This window comes from Eretmochelys imbricata, chromosome 23, assembly GCF_965152235.1.
Source record: "Eretmochelys imbricata isolate rEreImb1 chromosome 23, rEreImb1.hap1, whole genome shotgun sequence".
Lineage (NCBI taxonomy): Eukaryota > Metazoa > Chordata > Testudines > Cheloniidae > Eretmochelys > Eretmochelys imbricata.
Genome location: NC_135594.1, coordinates 5,263,418 through 5,285,544, shown reverse-complemented (window position 1 = coordinate 5,285,544; position 22,127 = coordinate 5,263,418). Strand labels below are relative to the sequence as shown.

At 58.5% G+C, this 22,127-nt stretch overlaps 1 protein-coding gene across 1 annotated transcript; it reads left to right on the top strand.

Annotated features, from left to right (window-relative positions):
- The first annotated feature begins 1,531 nt into the window (after positions 1 to 1,531).
- On the top strand, positions 1,532 to 12,154 carry CALM3 (calmodulin 3). The gene is made up of 6 exons (XM_077840105.1): positions 1,532 to 1,732; positions 7,335 to 7,365; positions 9,037 to 9,180; positions 9,767 to 9,873; positions 10,023 to 10,158; positions 10,834 to 12,154. The coding sequence occupies exons 1-6, from the start codon at positions 1,730 to 1,732 to the stop codon at positions 10,860 to 10,862; spliced, it is 450 nt and encodes a 149-aa protein (XP_077696231.1). The 5' UTR covers positions 1,532 to 1,729; the 3' UTR covers positions 10,863 to 12,154.
- Positions 12,155 to 22,127: the final 9,973 nt, after the last annotated feature.

The window sequence follows — 22,127 nt, the reverse complement described above, 5'->3', positions numbered from 1 at the left end:
AGGGTGGGGTGGGGGATACTAGTGGTTGGAGGTGTTTGGTGGCGATGGGGGATGGTGGGGTGGGGCGGGGCTGTCAGGAAGGGGGGCTGGAGGGAGCGCAAGTGGGGTTTTGGGTTGGGAGGGTACCATGGGGAGGTGGCAGTGTTTGGGGGCGCTGGGGATGTTGACAAGGGGGAGTCAGGGAAGGGGACAGAGTGGATCCTTAGATATTTCAGAGGGAGGCAGAACGGGGAAGGAGCCAATGGGTCATAAACCGTAAGGGTTAAAAGTGGATTTCTGCCAGCCGCAGACGGCTCCTGGGCTCTGGGGTAACAGCATCCTTGGGGCCACTCCCTCGGGGCCCATCAAAAGCAGCAGTCGAGCCGAAGAGCAATTTGTGAAACCTCTCATCTCAGGGTCATGGGGATCATGCCAGAGCTTGAGGGGAGACAGGGAAGGAAGGCGGTGGGGAAGGGGGTGTAGGCTGAGCACGCATTGACAACCCCCATCTCCTCCTGGGAAGGGGAATCCGTTCCATTCGATGGGCCAGGTGGTAGGGGGTGCAAAGGGGCTGTGCCTCAGTGGGTCACACCAGCCTAGTGAATGGTGCTGCCCGCCAGGTACCAGACTCACCAGGGCATGAATGGCAAAGCCCTGGGGGAGCAGACCCTAGGGGACACCCCTGCCCTGGGCCCCAAGGGGGCGATGGTGCACACACTCCGCCCTGCGGGTGGGGACGGGGACAGAACCAGGAACCCAGGCGACTGGGGCCAAAGCCAGGGCTTGAGACCTGAGTGCAGGGGGCGGGGCCACAAAATAGACCAATGATAATACACACATGGTATTAGCATAGGGGCGTGGCCAGACACGAAGGCGGTGTGGCCCTGACAATAGGAGATTTAGTCAATGAGAATATGGGCGTGGTATTAGTCGTGAGGGCGTGGCCAGAAGTGATGGGGCGTGGTCCCGAGAGCAGGGGGCGTGGCCGACAATACTATGGCCATACCAAGAAGAGGCGTGGCCAAAGCTGATTGATTCGCGGCCCGAGCCATAAGGGACGTGGTCTAATGCAACTGGGATGAATGGGCGTGGCCAAAAGATTCAGGGGCGTGGCAAAACGGGCGGGCCTATGCTTTGTGAATAAGGGATTAGGGGCAGGGTCTTCTGTGTCACGTGATCTCCGGGGCTCCGCCCACTCCCTTGGGTTGGTCCATCTGCCTACTGGGGTGGGCTGCTCCGGGCTGTTCCATTCAGGGAAAAGGGGTGTCGATGCTCCTCTCCTACCCCCAGCTACCCTGGTCTGGCTGTGTCCGTCCCGTGATCTCCCTCCCGCGCTTGGTTCCCTCCCCGTCCCCCCGCCCTCCCGCTAACATGGCCCGGTCCAATTTTTACGCATTGCAGGTGAGCAGCGTCCAATCAGCGCCGCGCTCTCATCCCGCCACCGCCTCCGGACCAATGGGAAGGCGCGACACATGGATGACGCTACATGCAGTGTGTTCGTGCGCGGAGAGAGAAAATAGTCCCCGGGACGGGGCGTGACGGCGGGCGCCTCCCGCTCTCCGTTCTGCTGCGGCGGCCCCGGGGGCGGGGCCGGAGCAGCGAGTGGCTGGCGGAGGGGTCTCAGGGTGGGGGGGTGTGACTGTGAAGCGGTTAGCGAGTCCCGGCTGGTGCTGGTGGTACCTCCCTCCCCCACCCGCTGCTGCCGCCGCTGCCGCCTGGAGCCTCCTGCCGCCGCGAGCCGGACCCCGCCATGGTGAGGGGAGGGGCCCGGGGGGGGGCTCCAGGAAGGGCCCGGGGCATGGAGGGATTTGGGAGCCCTGGGGGTGGGAGGGGTTTGGGAGCTGGGTTGAGTGGGGGGTGGGGGGGGGCTGTCTGCTGGGGGGGGTCCTGGGGCTGGAGGTGTCTGGTTGGGCGGGGGTGGGGTCCTGGGGCTGGAGGTGTCTGGCTGGGGGGGGGGTCCTGGGGCTGGAGGTGTCGGGCAGGGTGGGGGGCGGGGGGGTCCTGGGGCTGGAGGTGTCGGGCTGGGGGCGGGGGCCTGGGGCTGGAGGTGTCGGGCGGGGGGGGCGGGGGGGTTTGGGAGCTGGGTTGAGTGGGGGGTGTTGGGAAGGGGGCTGGGGGGATGTTAGGAAGCGTGGGGGTTGGAGGGAAGGGGGCTGGGGGTGTTGGGGGGCACTGGGGAGGTGGAGGGAGTGAGGGGGGTGTCTCGTGGGGGTTACAGGTGGGGCTCTATGGTGGTGTGTATGGCTTGTGGGGGGGCCTGGGGGTGTCAGGGTACAGTGGCAGTTTCAGGCTGTGTCTGGAAGGTGCGGGGGGGCTGGAGGCCGGTGCGGGGGAGGGTGTCTTGGGGGGTGCCATTTGAGCTGGGATTGGAAGGCACGGGGGGGGGTTGTCAGGAGGAGGTGCCGGGGTGGGTTAGGTGTTGGAGAGCGGGATGGGAAGGGGGTGGGCGGGCTGGGCTGTGTGTTAGGGGTGTTGTGAAAGCTGGGTGCCTGGAGAGAGATTGGGTATGTTAGGCAGGGCGTGTGGAGAGGCTGGCAGGTGAGTTGGGGCGTGGGAGGGTTGGTGGGCGGGCAGCACTTGAGGAGGGATGTCGCAAGGAGACTGAAGGGTTGTGGTGTGGCGGGGGAAGATGTGGGGGTTAGCAGGGTTTGAACCGGCTAGGTTGGTGGCTGGGGTGCTGATAGGCAGGTGTGGGTGACAAGCTTAGGGGTCTGGATCTGTGCAGCTTGGGGATATAGTGGGGGTACAGTGACTTGGTAGAAGCTCTCTGGCTCGAGGGGGAAGGGTGTGGAGGTTTGGGGGGGGGATTAGCTGGACACTGTGAGGCTAGGAAGGCTTGAGGTTATGGAAGGCGAGGGGGACATGAAAGGCCTGGAGTAATTGGAGATCTGAGGATTTGGAGGTGAGTGAGGGTTGGGAAGGAGCTCAGAGGAAATAGGGTTAGGGATATAGGAACTAGAGATTGTGGGCGTTTACCGGGGATACGGGACTTCGGGGTGTGTGGATTGGGACCATCTTGCTGTGGGTTAGATGCGCTAGGGGGTTGGTGGAGGAATCCCAGAGTTGATGGGAGGAGGATCGTGAAGGGAAGAGGCAATGAAGTCTGAGTGGGGTTTGGGGAGTTCTGTGATGGCGAGGGGTGGGGGTGTGTGGCTGGTATGGATGGAGATGGCCTTGAGGATGGCTGGTATGAGGGTGCAGGAGGACCTTGCTGGGGTTTTCAAGGTTGGGGGAGGGTGCCTTGTGAAGCCGGGGGGGGGGGGAGGGGGGCGGCGGCTGTGTGGCGAGAATCACTGAGGTTGGGAGCTGGTGTGTCAGCTACAGGGAGCAGTGGATCAGGGTTTTGGTTGAAGTGCGTCCTGAGGGAATGTGACCTTACCGTGTGCTGGAAAGTGCGCTTAGGAACTTGGTAACCTAGGGCTCGCCAGGCTGGATCAGACCAGGGGCTCCTGTATCCTGGCCCTGAGGACGGCCAGAGCAGGGTACAAGAAACGAAGTGGGCAGTCCCTAGGAGAGGGGAGTCTTGTTGGTTGTGGGAGTGCTAAGTGGAGAACAAGAAGCTGCAGTGGGTGATTCAGCATGAGTAAGGAGTGGAGCTAGGCTGCAGAGGGGAGAGATTCCTACCTGAACAGGGTCTTGGAAGGGAAACCCACTGAGCAAGCACCCAGATGGGCATGCCAGGAGGAGGATAAACTTCCCGTCCTGGGGATGAAGGCTCCTCTTTGGGGAGAAGGATGGTTAGGATTTTCAGCTCCTGCTGGGCAGCAGTTCCTGGTGCAGTGGTGCCACATTGAGCTTTGGTCTTTTGCCATGTGAGGTTACAGGCCTTGCCAGGGTCAGAACAGTGAAAAGAATGGCCATGCTGGCTCAGAGGAATAGTCCATCTAGCCCAGTATCCTGTCGGACAGTGGCCAGTGCCAGGTGCTTCAGAGGGAATGAACAGAACACAGCAATTACGGAGTGATCCATCCCCTGTCATCTAGTCCCAGCTTCTGGCAGTCAGAGGCTTAGGGACACCCGGAGCATGTGGTTGTGTCCCTGAGCATCCTAACAGCCATTAATGGACCTGTCTTCCATTAACTCATCTAATTCTTTTTTGAACTCGGTTATACTTTTGGCCTTCACAACATCCCGAGACAAGAAGTTCCACAGGTGACTGTGCGTTGTGTGACGCACTTCCTTTTGTTTGTTTTTAAACCTGCTGCCTATTGATTTCATTGGGTGACCTCTGGTTCTTGTTATGTGAAGGGGTAAATAACGCTTCCTTTGTCACTTTCTCCATGCCAGTTGTTTTATATATCTGTATCATATCCCGCCTTCGTCGTCTTTTCCAAGTTGAAGAGTCCTAGTCTTATTAATCTCTCCTCATATGGAAGCTGTTCCATACACTTAATCATTTTTGTTGCCCATCTCTGTACCTTTTCCAATTATCTCTTTTTTGAGATGGGGCAACCAGAACTGCACATAGTGTTCAAGGTGTGGACGTACCATGGCTTTATATTGTGATGTTTACTGTCTTCTGTCTGTTCCTAATGGTTCCTAACATTCTGTTCGCTTTTTTGACTGCTGCTGTACACTGAGTGGATGTTTTCAGAGAACTATCCACGATAACTCCAAGATCTTTCTTGAGTGATGATAGCTAATTTAGAACCCATCATTTTGTATGTAATGTTGGAATTATGTGCATTTATACGCATTACTTTGCATTAATCAGCATTGCATTTATCTGCCATTTTGTCACCCAGTTTGGTGAGATCCCTTTGTCTCGTTGCAGTATGCTTTGGACTTAACTGTCTTGAGTAATTTTGTATCATCTGCAAACTTTGCCACCTCACTGTTCATCGCTTTTTCCAGATCATTCATGAATATGTTGAACAGCACAGGTCCTAGTACAGACCCGTTTGGAGGATGCCACTAATTCCCTCTCTCCACTGTGAAAACAAACTGTTTCTTCTTACCCTTTGTTCCATGTCTGTGAACAAGTTACTGATCCATGAGAGGTCCTTCCCTCTTATCCCATGACGGCTTACTTTGCTTAAGAGTCTTTGGTGAGGGACCATGTCAAAGATTTTCTGAAAATCCATGTGCACTCTGTCTACCGGATCACTCTTGTCTATGTGTTTGTTGACCCCCTCAAAGAATTCTAATAGATTGGGGAGGCCTGATTTCCCTTTACAGAAGTAGTGTTGACTGATCAGCCCTTTATCTCTGATAGGGCGATGCAGGATCTCTTCCTTTCCCCTCCAAATTCTCCAACCTCTCCCGACTGCAGCAGGACAACATGCTGCTTCAGGTACTGGGGAGCTGTGTCATGACCTTCCACCTCCATGGATGGAGTTGCCTCATTCACACCAAGCCATGGGGAGGGAGTTTTCTCCCCCACAAACTGCCATCAGCTGTGACTGCCGTTCCCTTTCTCAGTTCCCTTTCTCAGTTGACTGGTAGATATTTCTGCCTAACGAATTAATCTTTGCTCGCTGCTCTCTCCTTACCAACCTGTGTTTCTGGAGCACCTTTCATCTGAGCTATGTCTTACAAGATGTGCCTGTCTCCTCAGTGGAATGGCTCAGCAGTGCTTACGCAGTAAGTCAGGCTAGAAAGATGAGAACTCTATCCTACTGAAACTGCAGGGGAGTTTAGGGAGGCTGAATGGATCTGCCCTATGGGAATCAGGCCAGGATGTTGGGGCTAAGGTGCAGTCTCTTGGGGAAAGTGCTTTGGGATTTTTAGTGACTGCATGGACGTTGGTTTCACACCTCCACTGAAGATACCTTTGCCACCTCAATGCATGCCTGATGTCGGAAATCTGTCACTGCTCTGTGTGTTCCCTGGAGGGTTCCCACAGCCTGACCCTGCTTTTGTCTCGAGATCTGACAGCAGCTCAATCCCAGCTTGGGTGGCTGCAGAATTCGGTCTCGCTTTGGGGAGCGACTGACCCCAAGCTAACGAGCAAAGATGAAAATTGTCCAATGCCCCTTGCCAGCCCCCTAGCATGCGCTCATGCCAGCGGCGGAAGCAGATGTAGCTGGGTAGAGATTGGAGCAGCTTGGTCCTGTAGTTTATTGTCTCTGCCTCAGGCATGAATGCCCTCATTTGACCCACTGTGGGGAGCTGACCCCACCCCCGTCACCCCCTATGGCTGGGAAAATTACTGGTTCGCACCCTCCCTTCACTCAACTTTAGAATTGCTCGGTCGTCTTGATTCCCGCCCTGGGTGGCTGCGAAGCTGCTGCATTTGTAGTGGGTGTTGCTGCCCAAACCCTACCATGAGGCTTTCTCCAGTGAGATGTTATCTGGAGCAGGGCATCGCTGTCCCAAAGGGAGCAAGGCTACTGGGGACCTTGCTCTGGCTATTAGTTTGTCACGGAAGGCACCCAGATACTTGGGTGTTGGGCTGCAGTATGAAACCTTAATCGCTGCTCTACTCCAGGCTCGGTGCTGACAGCCCTCAGGCACGGCACCATTCTTCCTTCCTTGGTGCCAGGGATTCGATCGCATTTCACAGTGGAGCCTAGTGAAGTTCACCATTTCTCGTCGTTTTCATATGGTTGCCTCTGGGTGCTGCAGTTTCCAAAACTGCAGGCAAAGCCTGAGGTCCAAACAGGCCCGTGTGCTGAAATCCTATTTCCCCCAGACTTGGGTCAGGAGCTTTTTTACAAACCCTGCATTTTGGGGCTCCGGCAGCTTCGGAGTTCCCCTTAATCCCCTTGCGGGCACATGAGGATCAGCAAAGGGCTGCCCCGCCGGCATTATGTCTCCAGCGGAGAGCTCATGGGTGCTTGGGACTGGTGGCATCCGTGCAACCTCAGGAATCTTGGCTAGGCTGTTTGTTAATACGCTGCCCTTCCCTGGTGCCGTGACTCAGTGCTCGGTATAAACCCTACTGAACTAAGGCCCTGGTGAGGCAGATCTTGACTCCGTCGCACACATGGGGCAAGAGGCGTGCTCTGTAGTGGAACTGGAAATAGAGCCACGGCGTCCTGGCGTCAGGAGCTGGAGCGCTGGTGGTATTGGCTGTGACAGTGGCTGGGGGTTCAGCTGCTGCCCTAGGGTGGCACCTGCCCCCTTGTCTTTATGATGATGGGTCGAGGCAGCAGCCTGTCAGGAACGGCCCTGATGATCACCATTTCCGGTACGGAGATCGAGGAGTGGCTGGGCCGTGGGGAGCTAGTGTTGCCCTTATCCTAGAGGTGGTGCTCTCAAAACAGGGGATGATTATGCTGCCACCGCCTGAATCAGAGAGGCAGGCACCGATCAGGTCAACCCAGCATCCTTTGCTACGAGCTGCCTTCTAGGTGTTGTAACAACCGACAGTTTCCATGCCCTGGTGACTAACTTCTCTCTGCTCCTTCTAGGCCGACCAGCTGACTGAAGAGCAGATAGCAGGTGAGTCCTAAACCCGCCTTCCACCTAGCTGAGTGTTTGTTGTAACCGTGGCGCTCGCAAAGGCTCTGTGTTGTAGTGATTGCCCCCCAACCCAGGGCTCGGAAGAATGGGGAGGGAACCCAGTATCCACAGCATCCCCAGGTGCAGCTCTTGTCTGTCATCCCCACCGGGACATGGGCGTGTACGGGCCAGAAGAACTGATCCAGGGTGTTTAGCTGTTCACTCTACATGGGCTCCCCCGTATTTAGACTGAAGGGGGGTGAGCGTCTCCCAACACACCGCTTCAGTGCATCTGTAGCGACCCCTTTTCCCCTCCCCCTCCACCGTGCCCCCAGTGAGCAGGGGAAAGGGAGGAGTCTCTGGTCTTGCTGCAGATGCTGCCCAGTGGGGCATGAAGATGACTTTCTGGGGAGTGGGGTGGGCCCCATTACTGGCCATGCCCCCCATAATGCAGGACCGAGCATACTCCAGGGAAGGGGCTAGGTTCTCCGCTGTGTGTAGGACTTTCAGGCGTAGCGATGCTCTGAGACTCTGCCAAGTCTTCATGTTCATGGCTGCAGCATTTAGAGTCACGCTCCTGGAGCTCACCTCGTGACATGGAGCTAAGGAGTAATTGATGGTAGGCATATAGGGGGTCTGCTGCTGGGGCCGGGGCACAAATAGGCAGACAGTAGATGAGATTCTCCACCAAGTGCTACCTAGAGGACTATGCCCCCAGCTAGCTGGAAGCTCTTTAAATGCTTAAAGACAGTCAGCTTAAAAATCTGATTCAAATACTGTCCCTGCTATGGGTATCACGGAAGGTTGGTTCTAGTCTTTCATTAATGACAGTCTGTTTCCCTGGGCTTGGTGCTTAGCCGGCTTTGCGGTTCCCTTTCTTTGTAGCGGTCGTAGAGAGAAGCACGTCTTAAGGTTTTTGTCAGCCTGCAGATTGGGATCGGAGACCGCTCAGCTCTTGCAATGGGCCACGTTTCTGATTGGCTGTCCTATGACCGGGGCATCCGGACTCGCCCACCGCAGCCTCCGGCCGTTGGGATTTAGCAGCAGCCTGATTAGTGCTGTCGAAGTCCCCGGCTAACTTTGTTGGAAAATAGAAACCTGGCCCCAGGGGTGGGCCCCAGGATGGGACCGAGCAAAGGGTCTGTCTGCAGGAGACGGCTGGGGAATGGACACAGGAACACCAGTGTGGCACCTTCGAGAGCAGGTTACCCCCCTGGCTGGTGCCCTATGCCCCTGCTGATAGCTGTATTTTAGCTTCTTGCCAGCTCTTTAGCATTAGGCTCTCTAAACATCCCTAGGCTGAGGGGTGCTGTTTAAGTAAGTGGATACTGCTGACCTCCCTTCAAATGGCCTAATTTGACCAGCATAGGAATCGCCAGCCATGGGGATCTCTCATCCCGTCTCTGGCAGTGGCCAGTGCTCAAGCTAGGCCCCTTACGACCATTCGGTCAGCGGGACGACGCAGACTCACCCTAGGGTCAGACTTGACATTGGAAGCAGTGGTGAGAGGGTGGGGGATTAAGGTGCCCTGGGTATTTTGCCTCTGAGCGGCCTGTCTCATGAGCCGCTCGGCTGCTCCTTGCTAGCCACCGAAGCGTGCTCAGCAGCTCTGCGGTAGAGGAGCCTCATTAACCGAAGCTCTGACGGGCGGCGGGTCTCTCCCTCCCTCAGAGTTCAAGGAGGCCTTCTCCCTGTTCGACAAGGATGGGGACGGCACCATCACCACCAAGGAGCTGGGGACGGTGATGAGGTCCCTGGGCCAGAACCCCACCGAAGCAGAGCTGCAGGACATGATCAACGAGGTGGATGCGGATGGTGAGCTGGAAGGGCGTTGAGTGGCCGAGGGCGGCCTGCCTGGCAGGGAGCAGAATGGGAGGGGACGGTGTTCAGCAGCAAACCCATTCCCCCCCACACGTAAGATGCTGGAGGAGGCGTCCTGGGCACTCTACCTGGCTCGTGCATCCTGGCTTATCCCAGTGGGGCTCCGTGGGCAGCTGTTCTCGGGTGCCCGTTGCCCTGGTCTGGCAGGCTTCCAGAGGCAGCTTGTCCTGAGGCCGGTGGTTCAAAGCCAGCTGAGGCTGCTGCCGGCTGCCCACAGCCGTTCCTTGGGACCTCAGTCCGGTTCCACAGAGAGTGATGTCACCACACTGGTCGCCTCAGATGAGGGGCCCTGGATTGAAGAGCCCATGGGCTCCGAACTCCTGTCCTGCCTTACAGGTGGGTCCCACCAGAGCATGTGGCTATACTGCCCGCTCTGCAGACAAACAGGCCTTCAGGCTCCAAGCCAGGCCTGGCACAGCCAGCTGATTCCCTTCCTTGCCTCTCCCTTATCCCCTGGTGCTTTTCCCCGGCCCAGCGCCCTGCTAGTCCCCTTCACTCAAAGGCAGCACTTCCTTTCCAGGGAACGGCACCATCGACTTCCCAGAATTCCTGACCATGATGGCGAGGAAGATGAAGGATACGGACAGCGAGGAAGAGATCAGGGAGGCATTCCGGGTCTTTGATAAGGTGAGCACCCATCTGGGAGGTGGGGGGCAGGGTGTTGTGGGTGCCGAGGTCACTGAGCTGCCACGTCTGTGGTGTGCAGGGGCGGGGTGTGTGGAAGGGGAGTGGCTATACTGAGCTAAATCCTCGCTCTGTCGCCCCCTGCCTTACAGGACGGGAACGGCTACATTAGCGCGGCGGAGCTGCGCCACGTGATGACGAACCTGGGAGAGAAGCTGACCGATGAGGAGGTAGACGAGATGATCCGAGAGGCTGACATCGATGGAGACGGGCAGGTCAATTATGAAGGTGAGTCGGAGAGGGATGCTGAGATGCCTCACCAGCCACCAGGCTATTGTCCTCAAGGGTTCGGCAACCCAACGGTCCCCTGCAGCTGAGCACCATTGACCTGGTCAGGCCCAGGTCCTGCTGCTAGAAAAATGCCCCAAGAGGTCTGCAATCCCAAACTTATCGTGCAAATGCGTGTCCAGAATGGGAGGACGCTTGTAGCTTTCAGCTGCTGGCACTTCTGTACAACTGTTCCAGCTGCTGAGTTCCACCCCAGAAGTGGCTGCATTTCTGCATTGGGTGAAGGTGTCAGAACCTGAGTGCTGAACTGGAACTTGAGAGCGCTGGCTCAGCCACTGCCCTGCTGGGTGACCTTGGGGCATGTCGCTTCTCCTTATGTATGTTCTCCTCTCTCTCCCCCACCCCCCCCATGATGGGGGCAAGATTGATCTTTTTGAAGTGCTTTGCGTTCTGTGTAAAAGCTATGAGATCTGGCTGAGAGGGGTACCCCATCCCCCTTATACCCAGGGGGTGCTTAGCTCTCTGTGCACGGGGTCTCACTGATCCTGAGCCCTTTGGGGAAACAAGGCTAATGGGCTGTTCTTGTAGCTGAGTCCTGTAGAAGGGCGGAGTGGGGATGCGATCCTGGCTCGCTGATCCTGTACCTTCGCCCCTCTCTCTCTCTCTCTCTCACAGAGTTTGTGCAGATGATGACCGCAAAGTGAAGGCTCCGGGACGGGCGGCTGGCGATGCCCATTCTCCTTCACTACTTTTCTCCAACACTCTCTCTCTACTTAAGTAATCTGGTTCTTTCAGCAAACTCCAGTCGGCTGTGGAAGAAAACTGACTAAGCAACAAAAAATTTACTTTCCCCAAACTGCATGATTGTCCCCTGTCCCTCCTGCCCTTTTCCCCTTCCTCCCTTTCTCTCCTCCCCCAGCCCATCCGTCTGGCCCTAACCCAACCTCCCCTCCCCACCCACCCACCCACCCCCTGGAAATCTCAGCCTTGCAGATGTCTTTAGTTCCTTTGGGGGGTTCTTTGTTCTGCGGACGGAGCTGGCCGGTGTCCCAGCACGCCGCGGAGAGAGCAAACTTTAACCGTGTTGCATGCGTCTGGCACTGTGGGTCTGTGCATTCACCCCGCGGCCTCAGAGCGTCTCGCCCCTGGAAACGACAGGGGGTCGGCAGGAAGGGAAGCCTCTTGTCTCGTCTTTTTTTTTTTCTTTTTAAAGAAAGGGGACGGCGAACGATCCCAGAGACTGGAGTGTGGGTTCCAGAGACCTTGTCATGCCATCCGGGGAAAAAGAGGGGGGGAGGGTTTTAACAGCCCCAAAAAAAAAAGCTTAAAGCAATTGGCTCTTGACATGTGATCCTAAAACCAGGACTCATTTCTCCTTGCTCGTAGCCCTGTACAAACTGTAAATGTCCATGCGATGATTCCTAAGCGCTGTCCATCTCTCAGCTGCTGTGTAAATACTGGTGCTAACCCATCCAGTCCCCGCCCTGCGTGAGGCATGGCTGCTTTCTGACTGGCAAGAGCTGGCGGGCGGGAGGGGATTGTTGAAGACCCGAGGCGAGCGACAGCTGCTATCGGCTGGGTGGGCGTCACCGGTGCAGCCCCCTGTTCTATCTAGTGACCTGCCTTTGCTTTCTTGATGTCTGTGCTCTTGTTGCTAAGTCCCCCCTTGCCTGGCCAACCCGCCGCAAAGAGCATGAGCCGTCAACTTGCTTCTCTTTATTTTTAATTTTGTAAAAGTTTGGGGAGGGGGGAAGCCGCTCTGAAATTTCCCCCCCAGCCCCCCTGGAAAACGGGTGCTTTAGCGTGCCCTGTGGCGGGACCGGCAATGCCCCTGGGCTGTGAGCAGAACCGGGGGGAGGGGAAAGCCTGTTTTGAGAGCTGGGGCGCGGGGCTGATGGGAGCGAGGCTGTCTGAAAGCGGGCGATGTTGTGTTCAGTTCAAGCTGTGAAAATAAAACTATATCAATGTTTTCCAATAAAATACAGTGACTACCTGACGCTGCTGAATCGGGTCTCCTTCCCCCCATGTCCCCCAACCCTGTCTTCATCTTGCCTCAGCAAGGAGGCCTGGATTTAATTCAGTTTCTCTCCTGCTTGCAGAAATTCCCTTCCTCGCTGGCTCTGGTTCCCGGCAGACGCCCTGGCCAGCTGCAGAGCTAGGAAAGCAGATATCAAGCGTACAACCACTGAGGCGTAACAGAAGCGACTTTCTTTGCTCCCTTCTTTATGCCTGTAACTCTCATGCTTTGAGCCAGGCGGGAGGAAAACTCTTGGTGAAAGGTTTCCGTGAGGCTGCCAGGGCTGTTGAATCACAGGTCCCTCTCTTCTCTTAGGCTGGCCATGTCAACTCTGATTCTACCAGAGGTGTCGTGGGGGGGCAAGGGGGCACGAACCCCACATGTGCCCTCCCAGATTTGTCTTCCATTTAGCAATGACTTCTAGAGGTTTGCAAATTATGGGATGTACCCTCCCCTCCCAGGATGCCACGGAGGAATCTTTGGGCAGGTGAGCTAAGCATGTCCCTTTGAGTTACAACTTTGGTGGCACCTCACCATCCCAGCCACGCCACAGGGCCCCCTGACATAAGTCAGGGGGTGGACTGGTGCTCCCACCCTGAGGCCAGCTGCCAGGCCATGGCCTGAGCCCACCTGGCATTGCTGCTTTCTCTCCCCTCCACCGGAATTCCTCCATGCCCCCCAGTTTGATAACTTGTGCAGTAAATGAAATGGGTTGTCTGCTGCCTCAGGACTTTTCTTGTGTACCCCCCTGCTATCAGCTCTGACTCTCCCAGTTAGAAAACCACTGCTCTGGTGTGTGTCACCGTGTAGAAGACCTCACATGAGGCAGGCAGCGGGGAGCCCTGGTCTGGGGCTCAAATCCCAGCTCCTGCTGACCTCCTGGGTGACCTCTGTGTCCGTTTCCCTCCAGCTCCCCTTTCCTAATTTAGACTGAGCGTGTGGGGCTGTTCTGTACCATGTCTGCTGCACCTGGCACCATGATTGCTGGCAGGACCGGGCTGTGGCGGGACTGGGCCGCACCTGGCCCTGGGACGGCCTCTGCTCGCTGCTGGGGCCTCTCGGTGATACTGTCACACTGAAGGGTTTTTTTCTAACCTCAGTGATGCTGCAGGGTCTGGGCCACAGCCTACATTCCTTGGTGGGATCCCTGCGTCAATCACCTGTAACCTGACGTGAGCTCAGTGCCCCCAGCGTCCAACCCAGCGGCAGACCCAAAACAGCACCTGGGCAGGGCCTCGTTCTCTTTTCTTTGTGGTGTGCTAAGATGCCAGCTGCCTCCTCTGCCTTGAAAACCCACTGCACCTTCCAGCCATGCGGGAGAGGCCAAAACTGGGACTTGTACCACGTCTGTCCCTATTAGCATGGCAAGTGATCACTGGCTTTAAACCCTGAGCTGAGGGCCCCGGTAACTCAGCCAGAGGTTAGGGGTCTATTCCAGGAGTGGGTCGTTGAGGTTCTGTGGCCTGCAACGTGCACGAGGTGAGACTAGATGGTCAGCCTGGTCCCTTCTGGCCTGGGAGTCTCCGAGTACCGGTGTTGGGCAGTGACCTTGCCGGCGGCTAAGAGCCGGCTTTGTTCCCTCGTGCTGCTAGGAGCTTGAAATGTACGAATCTCTGCAAAGCTGCAGTTTTGGGGCCTAGTCTCCCCTGGTGGCCTCAGTGCTGCCTTGCTGATGGATCTGGCCTCCAGGCTGCTTGGGCCTGCGGCGTTGGGATCGGCAAGCAGTAGGGCTGGGCTTACGTTTGGAAAAAACCCCAAAACTGCATCCCAATTCCTAAGCCCCAGCCTGACAAGCTGTGGGCAGGGCCATTGCCCATGAGCCTGACTTGTTGAGCAGCCCCTGCCTTGGGGGGCTGCGGGGGGAGGGGGAACTAGCCTGTTCATGGGCTCCGCTAGCCCCTGGGAGCTGGCCTGAGTTTGGGGACTAAGAAAATCTCCCCTGCGCCGGGGAAGGTTTGGATCTAGCAGCTAGTTGCTCTGATGCTGGGAAAGAGGCACCCGGGGCTGCAGTTACACGGGGAGGACGCTGGAGGGAGGCAGTCACCCCAGAAAGGGCCAGCTGTCTAAGGGAGACGGACAAGGTGGGTGGGAAGGCAGGACCTCTCTGCTGCTGGAGTGGGTACGGGGGAGTCGGGGGCCATCTGGGCAGCGTAGCAGCTGAGGGTGCAACAGGCTGGGACCGTGTGACCGTGCCAGGGTTGGGCACTTGAGAAGTGAAAGGCCCCGGGTCCCAGTCCCCACCCCCCTGAGCCAGCAGGTCCCCCTGCTCGGTCCGGCTCAGAGTCAGTGACCCTGGCTGGGGAAAGGCTCCGGGCCCCAGTCCCCACCCCCCTGAGCTATCATGTCCCCCTGCTCTGGGGCCGGATCAGAGCCAGTGACCCCGGCAGGGGAAAGGCCCTGTGTTCCCCTCTTCGCCCGACCTGTGCTGGGGGGCGTGATGCTGGGATCAGCCCCCCGGCTCCTGTTGCTCCTGATTTATCCTGTGGTGACTGCAGGCCAGTGCTGGCCCATGGTTTTCACCCTCGCTGGTGGGTCACAAGGGGGCGAGGCAGGTCCAAAGGCCAGCGGGCCTGGCGAGAGGCAGGGGGGAGAGAAGATGTGACTCTGTAGCCCTGGCTCTTTGCCGGGGCGTGGGGGAGGGCATCGCTCTGCGTCATCTCACCAGGGAAAGCCACAATCTTGCGTTGTGGGTCACAGCGTGACTCCTCCAGCTGGGGGAGGGGGGGCAGATGCCCTGTGGACCCCAATTGGCTCCAGGTGTCCCCAGCAGCAGGGGAGTTTGGAGAAGAGGCACCTGGGGGGAGATACAGGGGCTGGGTCCTGGGGAGCATTTGGGGCGGCTGAGGGAGACAGGCAGGGCCCTGGCTGCCATGTGCAGGGAGGGGGGTTAGATGGGGAGGGGCAGTTAAATGCTGCCCAGCCAGCAGGGGCTGCTCACCGTGGCGGGCCACCAGAAGGGGACGCAAGCTGTGGGCAGAGGGTGCGCCTCAGCCCACAGAGTTGTAAGGTCCGTTACAGTCAGTATGAGCCCCCCACATAGGGTCACTGCAGCCATTGAAAACTGGAAGCGGGGCTGGGCCTCAGGACTCCTGGGTTGGGGAGTGGAGTCTAGTAGTGAGAGCGGGGGAAGGGGCTGGGAGCCAGGACTCCTGGGTTCTATCCCCAGGTCTGGGAGGGGCATGGGCTCCAATGGTTTGGAGAAAGGGGGGAATGAAAGCCAGGACTCCTGGGTTCAAGCCCTGGAGCGAGAGTGGGAAGGGAGTGGGGTCCAGTGGTTACAAAGTCTAAGGCCGGAAGGACTCCTCCCCCCTCCCCCCGCAGCACATCGAGTCTGACCTCCTGTTGATCGCAGGCATGCCCGCGCATTAGTTGATATGAAACCAAAGGGATGGGGGAGGGGCTGGGAGCCAGGACTCCTGGGTTCTATTTCTGACTCCTTGCGTGAGTTCAGCCAGGTCTCACACACACACACCCCTTCTCTGTAGCTGTCCCTCTCCAGCTGTCGCTGCCTGTATGAACCACTGCGATTCTAGCAGCAGTTCACACTGAGCTGGGGGTGTGTGCGGGGGGGCAGTGATTAGCTCCCCAGCCCCTTTGCAGGTGGACAGCAGCCTGCCCATCCACTGAGCAGAATCCCCACCCCCACCCCAGCACAGTGGAGAGCAGCCAGTCTGTGGGTGGGGGGGAAGAGAAACCTGATGTTTCAAACAAAATGATTCCCAGAGCTGTGTGGGAAGGGGAGGAGCCTGCCTGAACACCCTAGCACAGAGATGGGGAAACTGAGGCATGGACTGGGGAACTGAGTGAGCCTCAGCATCCCACAGCGAGTTTATGGCAAAGCTGGGAATGGAACCTAGGAGTCCTGGCTCCCAGCCCCCGTTATCCACTAGATCCAACTCACCTCCCGGGGCTGTGGATAGAACCCAGGAGTCCTGACTCCTCACCCCACCCCAGGAATCCATCAAGCAAAGACTCAGGATTCCAGCCCCTCCTCCCCTATTTCGATGCACAGCAGAGAACTAGCCCTCACGCGCCCCTACTCGCAGCCCCTGGCCTAAGCCCAGGCTGCGCAGTGGGGCTGGTGCTATGGTCCCTTCCCTGCGCTCCTAGTAGGCCCAGCCGAGAGCAGCAGTTGCAGGGGTGGAACATGCCTGCAATTGGCAGGACACCTAAGTAAAGAGGTAGGCTGGCCCTAGCAGGTTTGCCTTATCTCCAGCCAGCCCCACTACTCCACCAGCTGGGTTTGTCTCCTCCAAATGTTTGGCTGGACAAGAGGTTAGGGGTCAGCAGTTAGAGCATGCGGCACCAGGAGTCCTGGGTTCTATTCCTGGCTCGGAGGGGAGTGGGGTCTAGTGGTTAGAGTGGGGGGGGGGAGTCAGGACGCCTGGCTGTTCCCACTCTGCCACTGTCAAATCCCCTTGCTGCCCTGTGCCTCAGTTTTCCCATGTGATTGTAGATGTTTGTCCCACGCAGTCAGCACTATGGCTGGATCAACCGGGGTGTTTTCTATTAAGGGGCAGGGTGGCTCAGGGTCACCCTGCCTGGGGCAAGGGGGAGAGGAACGCCTGCCCCATACCATGGTATGCACATTGCTGTGCCAGAAAACATAAACAGCCGTCGAGCCCGGTATGGCAGAAATGTACGAGCCGGCAGACGAGAGCCAGGCACAGGGCAGGTAGTGACTGGAAGCTTCACGTACGCGGCTCTGCTGATGCCCCTCAATCCTGACCCGCAGCCCCCTGGGCTCCCAGCTCTGGACTCCCCACTTGCCAGATCCCCTCAATCCTGACCCGCAGCCCCCTTGCAATCCCAGCCCTGGGCTGCCCCCTCCCCCGATCCCTGCCAGTCCCCCTCAATCCCAACCAGAAGCCTCCTGCAATCCCAGCCCTGGGCTCCCCCCTCCCCCGATCCCTGCCAGTCCCCCTCAATCCCAACTAGAAACCTCCTGCAATCCCAGCCCTGGGCTCCCCCCTCCCCCGATCCCTGCCAGTGCCCCTCAATCCTGACCCGCAGCCCCCTGCTATCCCGGCCCTGGACTCCCCCCTTTCCAGATCCCCTCAATCCCAACCCGCAGCCCCCTGCGATCCCAGCCCTGGACTCCCCCCTTGCCAGATCCCCTCAATCCCAACTCACAGCCCCCTGCAATCCCCCGGCCCTGGGCTCTCCCTCCCCCGATCCCTTCCAGATCCCCTCAATCCCGACCGGCAGCCCCCTGCGATCCCGGCCCTTGGCTCCCGCCTGGGGGGCCATGCTGCCTCCCGGGAAGGGGCTGGCCACTGGCCGGAAACGGCCGAGAAGAGGCGCCTGATCCATGGGTGCACGGATGGGTCTGTGACGAAGTGGGACTGTTCTTAATGTTTCCTCTGAATAGTGTGGGGGTGCCTCAGTTTCCCCTATGCAGTTTTTAAGTATCTAGGTGGTGGGGTAAGGGTGTATGATCATTGCAGAGCCCTAGAGGGAATGCTCCGAGGTCAGACCCAGGAAGGTGGGAGCTGTGTGAGCTGTGTGTCCTGCAGACAGGCTGCTCACAGAAAGGAGACTTCCCCAGAGTCCTGACCGGCTTCATGGGGAGCAGTTCCAGAGCATCGCCCAGGGACTCCGTGACAGGGTCCCCCCCGGATCGGCGAGGTGCAGAGCGCTCCCCTGACCGTATGTATGCAGCCGGAGCCAGGTTGCCGCCGGCACATTTTCCATCGTGCCAGGTGTCTGGGCACCCGCCAGGCCCTGGGGCTTAAAGAGACACTGGCCCGTTTCCTTCCGCCCCACCAACCGGCCCAGCTCCCAAACCCATCAAGCTGCACCATCCCCAACAAGTCTGCGTTTTTGCCCCCCCGCACTGCCCCTCTCAGGAGATGGGCTCCCCATTCCTGCCCAGCAGCCCTGCCTGCCCCTGGGAATGGGGACACTGGGAACGTCCTCGAAGACTTTCCCGGGAGCCAACATTTGATGCGGCTCCATGGCTGAGGGGGAGCTTGACTCGACAGGGGGCCGGGGGGGATCTCAAGTCTCAGTCGCGCTTGGGCCCCTCGGTGCAGCATGGATGAGGACAAAAACCTCACCCCCCACCCCCCACCCCAGAGAATCAGCCTCACCTAGGGTTACCAACTTTCTAATTGCACAAAACCAATCGCCCTTGCCCCTCCCGCCTTCCCGAGGCCTCGCCCCCTGCTCCGCCTCTTCTCTGAGGCTCCACCCCCGCTCACCCCAGTCCTCTCCCTCGCTCTCCCCCACCCCTCACTCACTCATTCATTTTCCCTGGGCTGCAGCAGGGGGTTGCGGGGTGGGAGGGGGTGAGGGTATTGGCTGGGGGTACAGGCTCTGGGGTGGGGCTAGGGATGAGAGGTTTGGGGTGTGGGAAGGGGCTCCAGGCTGAGGCAAGGAGTTGGGGGTGTGGGAGGGCTTATGAGCTCTGGGCTGGGTGTGCAGGCTTCAGGGTGGGGCCAGAAATGAGGGGTTCAGGGTGCAGGAGGGAGATCCGGGCTGCGACAAGAGGTTGGGGTGCAGGGGTATGGGAGTGAGGGCTTCAGCTGGAGATGCAAACTCTGCGGTGGGGCTGGGGATGAGGGGTTTGGGGAGTGGGAGGGGATGCCGATCTAGGGATGGGGGCTGGGGTGCAAGAGGGGGTTTGGGGTGCAGGCTCCTGGAGGGAGTTTGGGAGCGGGAGGGGGCTCAGGGCTGGGACAGGGGGTTGGGGCATTGGAGAGGTTTTGGCGCGTGGGCTCTGGGCAGCGCTTATCTCAGGCAGTTCCCCACAATTGGCGACATGTCCCACTGGCTCCTAGGTGGAGGCATGGCCAGGTGGCTCTGCATGCTGCCTCCGACCGCAGGCACTGCCCCTCTAGCTCCCATTAGCTATGGTTCCTGGCCAATGGGAGCTGCAGAGCCAGCGCTTTGGGCGGGGGCAGCATGGGGAGCCCCGCCTTGGGTGTCCCTCTGCCTAAGAGGCAGAGAGACCTGCTGGCTGCTTCCCGGGAGCTGTGTGAACTGGGTAGGGAGCCTGCCAGCCCCACGCCAACCGGACTTTTAATGGCCCAGCCAAACACCGGACACCTGGCAACCCCCGGACACCTGGCAACCCTCACCCCACGCAGGGGCCTGCCCAGCCAGTGCGGAGCTGGCTTAAAGGTCCTGCCCCCAGCCCTAGGTACAGGGGGTGGATCGGGGGTGTGGCCAGAGAGCACTGTGCTGTGGCTTTTCTCTGACCCCCAGGGCCCATAGGGGGCAACATGTGAGTTTGCCCTGGGGGGCCAGGCAGGGCCCAGAATACCGGGAGGACTAAGGGGGTTTAAAACCCTCGGATGGGGGAGCTGGGAATTAGGCCCCAAGATGCGTCTACCATGAAATGTGAGCTGGTTCCCACCTTGCTGAGATCTCCCCCACAGCAACGTTCCCCCAAGGCCCAGCCTGGTCGCTCCTCGGGCTGCCCCTTTCCCCCCACGTCATCCTTTTGCTTCTCCTGCAGGTGCCTGGCTAGGCCAGGCTCCTTTCCCCCGGCCTCTCCTCGTGGATCCGGCCCCCAGGCTCAGCCTAACACAAGAGGGTTTATTGAGCGTCTGAACCCAGCACAGGAAACTCTCCGGGCCTCAGGCCTGGCCTCCCTCAGCACTGCACATCCCAGTCTCCCCTGCATCCAGGTGGGCTCTGCCTGCTCTCTCCCTCCGGTCCCCCATGTCCTGCCTTTGTCCACTGTCTTCTCTCCAGGTGACAGCTGGCCTGGGCCTCCTCTCCTCTCTTCCATCCTCTGTCCCCCTCTGGCTGGATCTGGCTGGTCAGGACACCAGGGTCCTCTCTTTGCAGCCCATTGTCCTCCCACTGTCTGTGACTCCCAAGCTGGGCCTCCTGGTCACCAGGTCACCAGTCGCTGGGGTCTCCATTCTCCAGCCCATTGGCCGGGGTCCCAAGTTCCGTTGCCGGTCCTCTGTACCAACAAACTCCCTCTCCCATCACCTCCTTAAACCAGTAACACCCAGGGAAACTGCGTCCCACCCCCCTCTGCATGCAAACCATTGAAAAAAACAAGAAAAAAACAATAACCCCCCACCACTTTGTCACAGGCTACAGCATGGGGGGGGGGAGAAGTGGGGGGCTTGATTAGACGGCTAGAAGATCTGGGGGCTCTAACCTTGTACCCCTCTGCTCCCTCCACACACACTTCCCATGGCCCCTCTCCCCTCGTAGCAGCCTGCCCCCCTTTGCTGATGGCCCCCTAGCCAGCTCTGACGTCTCCTCTTTGATCGCCGAGCCGGTGACAATGGATCGGGGGGAGTGAGATTCCGACACTGTATTGAATGGTCCAAATGCAGCCAAATTCCTGCTCCATCACCGCTTGCGCCATTCTGCTAGGAACATGCCGCTGATTTACCGTTACGCTGGCACGCGCTTGATTCTGGAAAGAGCCAGCTTAGCCCAGCAGAGGTCCCTTTCCCTGGATTGGCAGATTTCATAGACAGGATCATGCTGACCCTCCCCCCGGATCCCGGCATCGAGCCCAGATCTGATGGTTGAGCTAGAAAGCGACACCCAAGCTCGATGTAACGGTTCCAAGGGATGGAGGATCCGCCCCGTCCCCGGGACGTTGCTCCCACGCTTAACCGCCCGTGCCATCAAACGTTTGCCCCTTCTTTCTGCCCTAGGGTGTCTCAAGATGGGCTAAGATGAAAGGCAGCCAGGGCCAGTGGCCGGCGTCTTGAGCGAGGACGGCTGGTGGTCTGGAGCTCGCGGTTCAGTTCCCAGCCCCGCCCCAGCCCCCCTTGCGTGAGACCCTCTGCCACAGCAAGTGAGAACTTTGCTGGCATTTAAACTCTGTCTCAGCTCCCTGCCACACCGGCCTGGCCGCCCCGCCAGCAAACTCCTGGCCTCTGCCTTGCCCTGCAGCTAACAACCCATTCCAGAGCGGTCCTCCGCTGGATCCGGCCGCTAGCACCAGCTACGCACAGAAAGGACCCCCGGCGCACATGTCAGCCCATTCGTCGGTCTTGCCTTGGACCCCCACCATAACACACAGCAGGGAGATGGGTTTATGGTGAACTGAGTTGATTAATAAAGTCCAGAGCTGTCTGGGACAGTCGGCAAGGAGACGAGCAACAGAACATGGCTCCCAATGAAGCAGGCTGTCTGGTGACCAACGCTTTAACAGTTTGTACCCCAGGGCTCAGACAATTCCTCCCACGTGGCTGGGGGGTGCCACCTTTCCAAGCACTCTGGCCTCTTGTCTTTTAAGAGCTGGATCGCCAAGGGGTTTTCTCCCCAGGTCCAGGCACCCTGTGCCATGTAGTCTAGAGTGAAGCGTAGCCCCAGAGATCAGTCCCTTCTCCTGCTGCTTGTCATGCCACGGGTGCTTCTCGCAGGCCACATTCCCTAGCTGTGATGGCCACTGTCTCTGGCATTAGGCAGGCTGGTAAAGCCGCTCTAAGGTTACTTGGTCTGACCCTATTTCCAGCACACACACACACACGTAACTCATCACACACTGCCGGACACACAGCCCGCACCAGCATCAGGGCCCAGACGGCCACCAGTTTTCTGCTGAGATCTTGCAAGCTACTTTTTGGATAAATATTATGACACCAGCATGTTAGGTGTGATGAGTGTGTCAGGCCTGACAGGGGTTAGAGGGCAGCGTGCCCTCTGCCAGTTGGCATGAGAAGCTCTTTGGGGCACGGTCCCGCTGGCTATTTGGCGTGGACGTGTTTTGGGGCAGGGGCCATCTCTCCTTCCATGTCTGTGCAGCGTTGGGCGCAATGGGGCCCCGGTCTTGGTGACTGTGTGTCCGTGCGGTGCCCAGCCCAACAGGAGCCCTGATCTCGGCTGGCGTGGGGTCTGTGCCATGCCTGGCACAATGGAGGCCCTGATTTTGGCTGGGGTCTCTGCAGCGCCCAGCAAAATGCCCAATCTCAGCTGGGACCACTAGACTCTGCCGTAATAGTAACAAAGGAAACGTAAACAGGAAGGG

Coding starts and splice junctions, on each gene's coding strand:
- CALM3 (XM_077840105.1), top strand. Junction 9,874..10,022: donor CATTCCGGGTCTTTGATAAG/GTGAGCACCCAT, acceptor CCTGCCTTACAG/GACGGGAACGGCTACATTAG. Junction 10,159..10,833: donor CGGGCAGGTCAATTATGAAG/GTGAGTCGGAGA, acceptor TCTCTCTCACAG/AGTTTGTGCAGATGATGACC.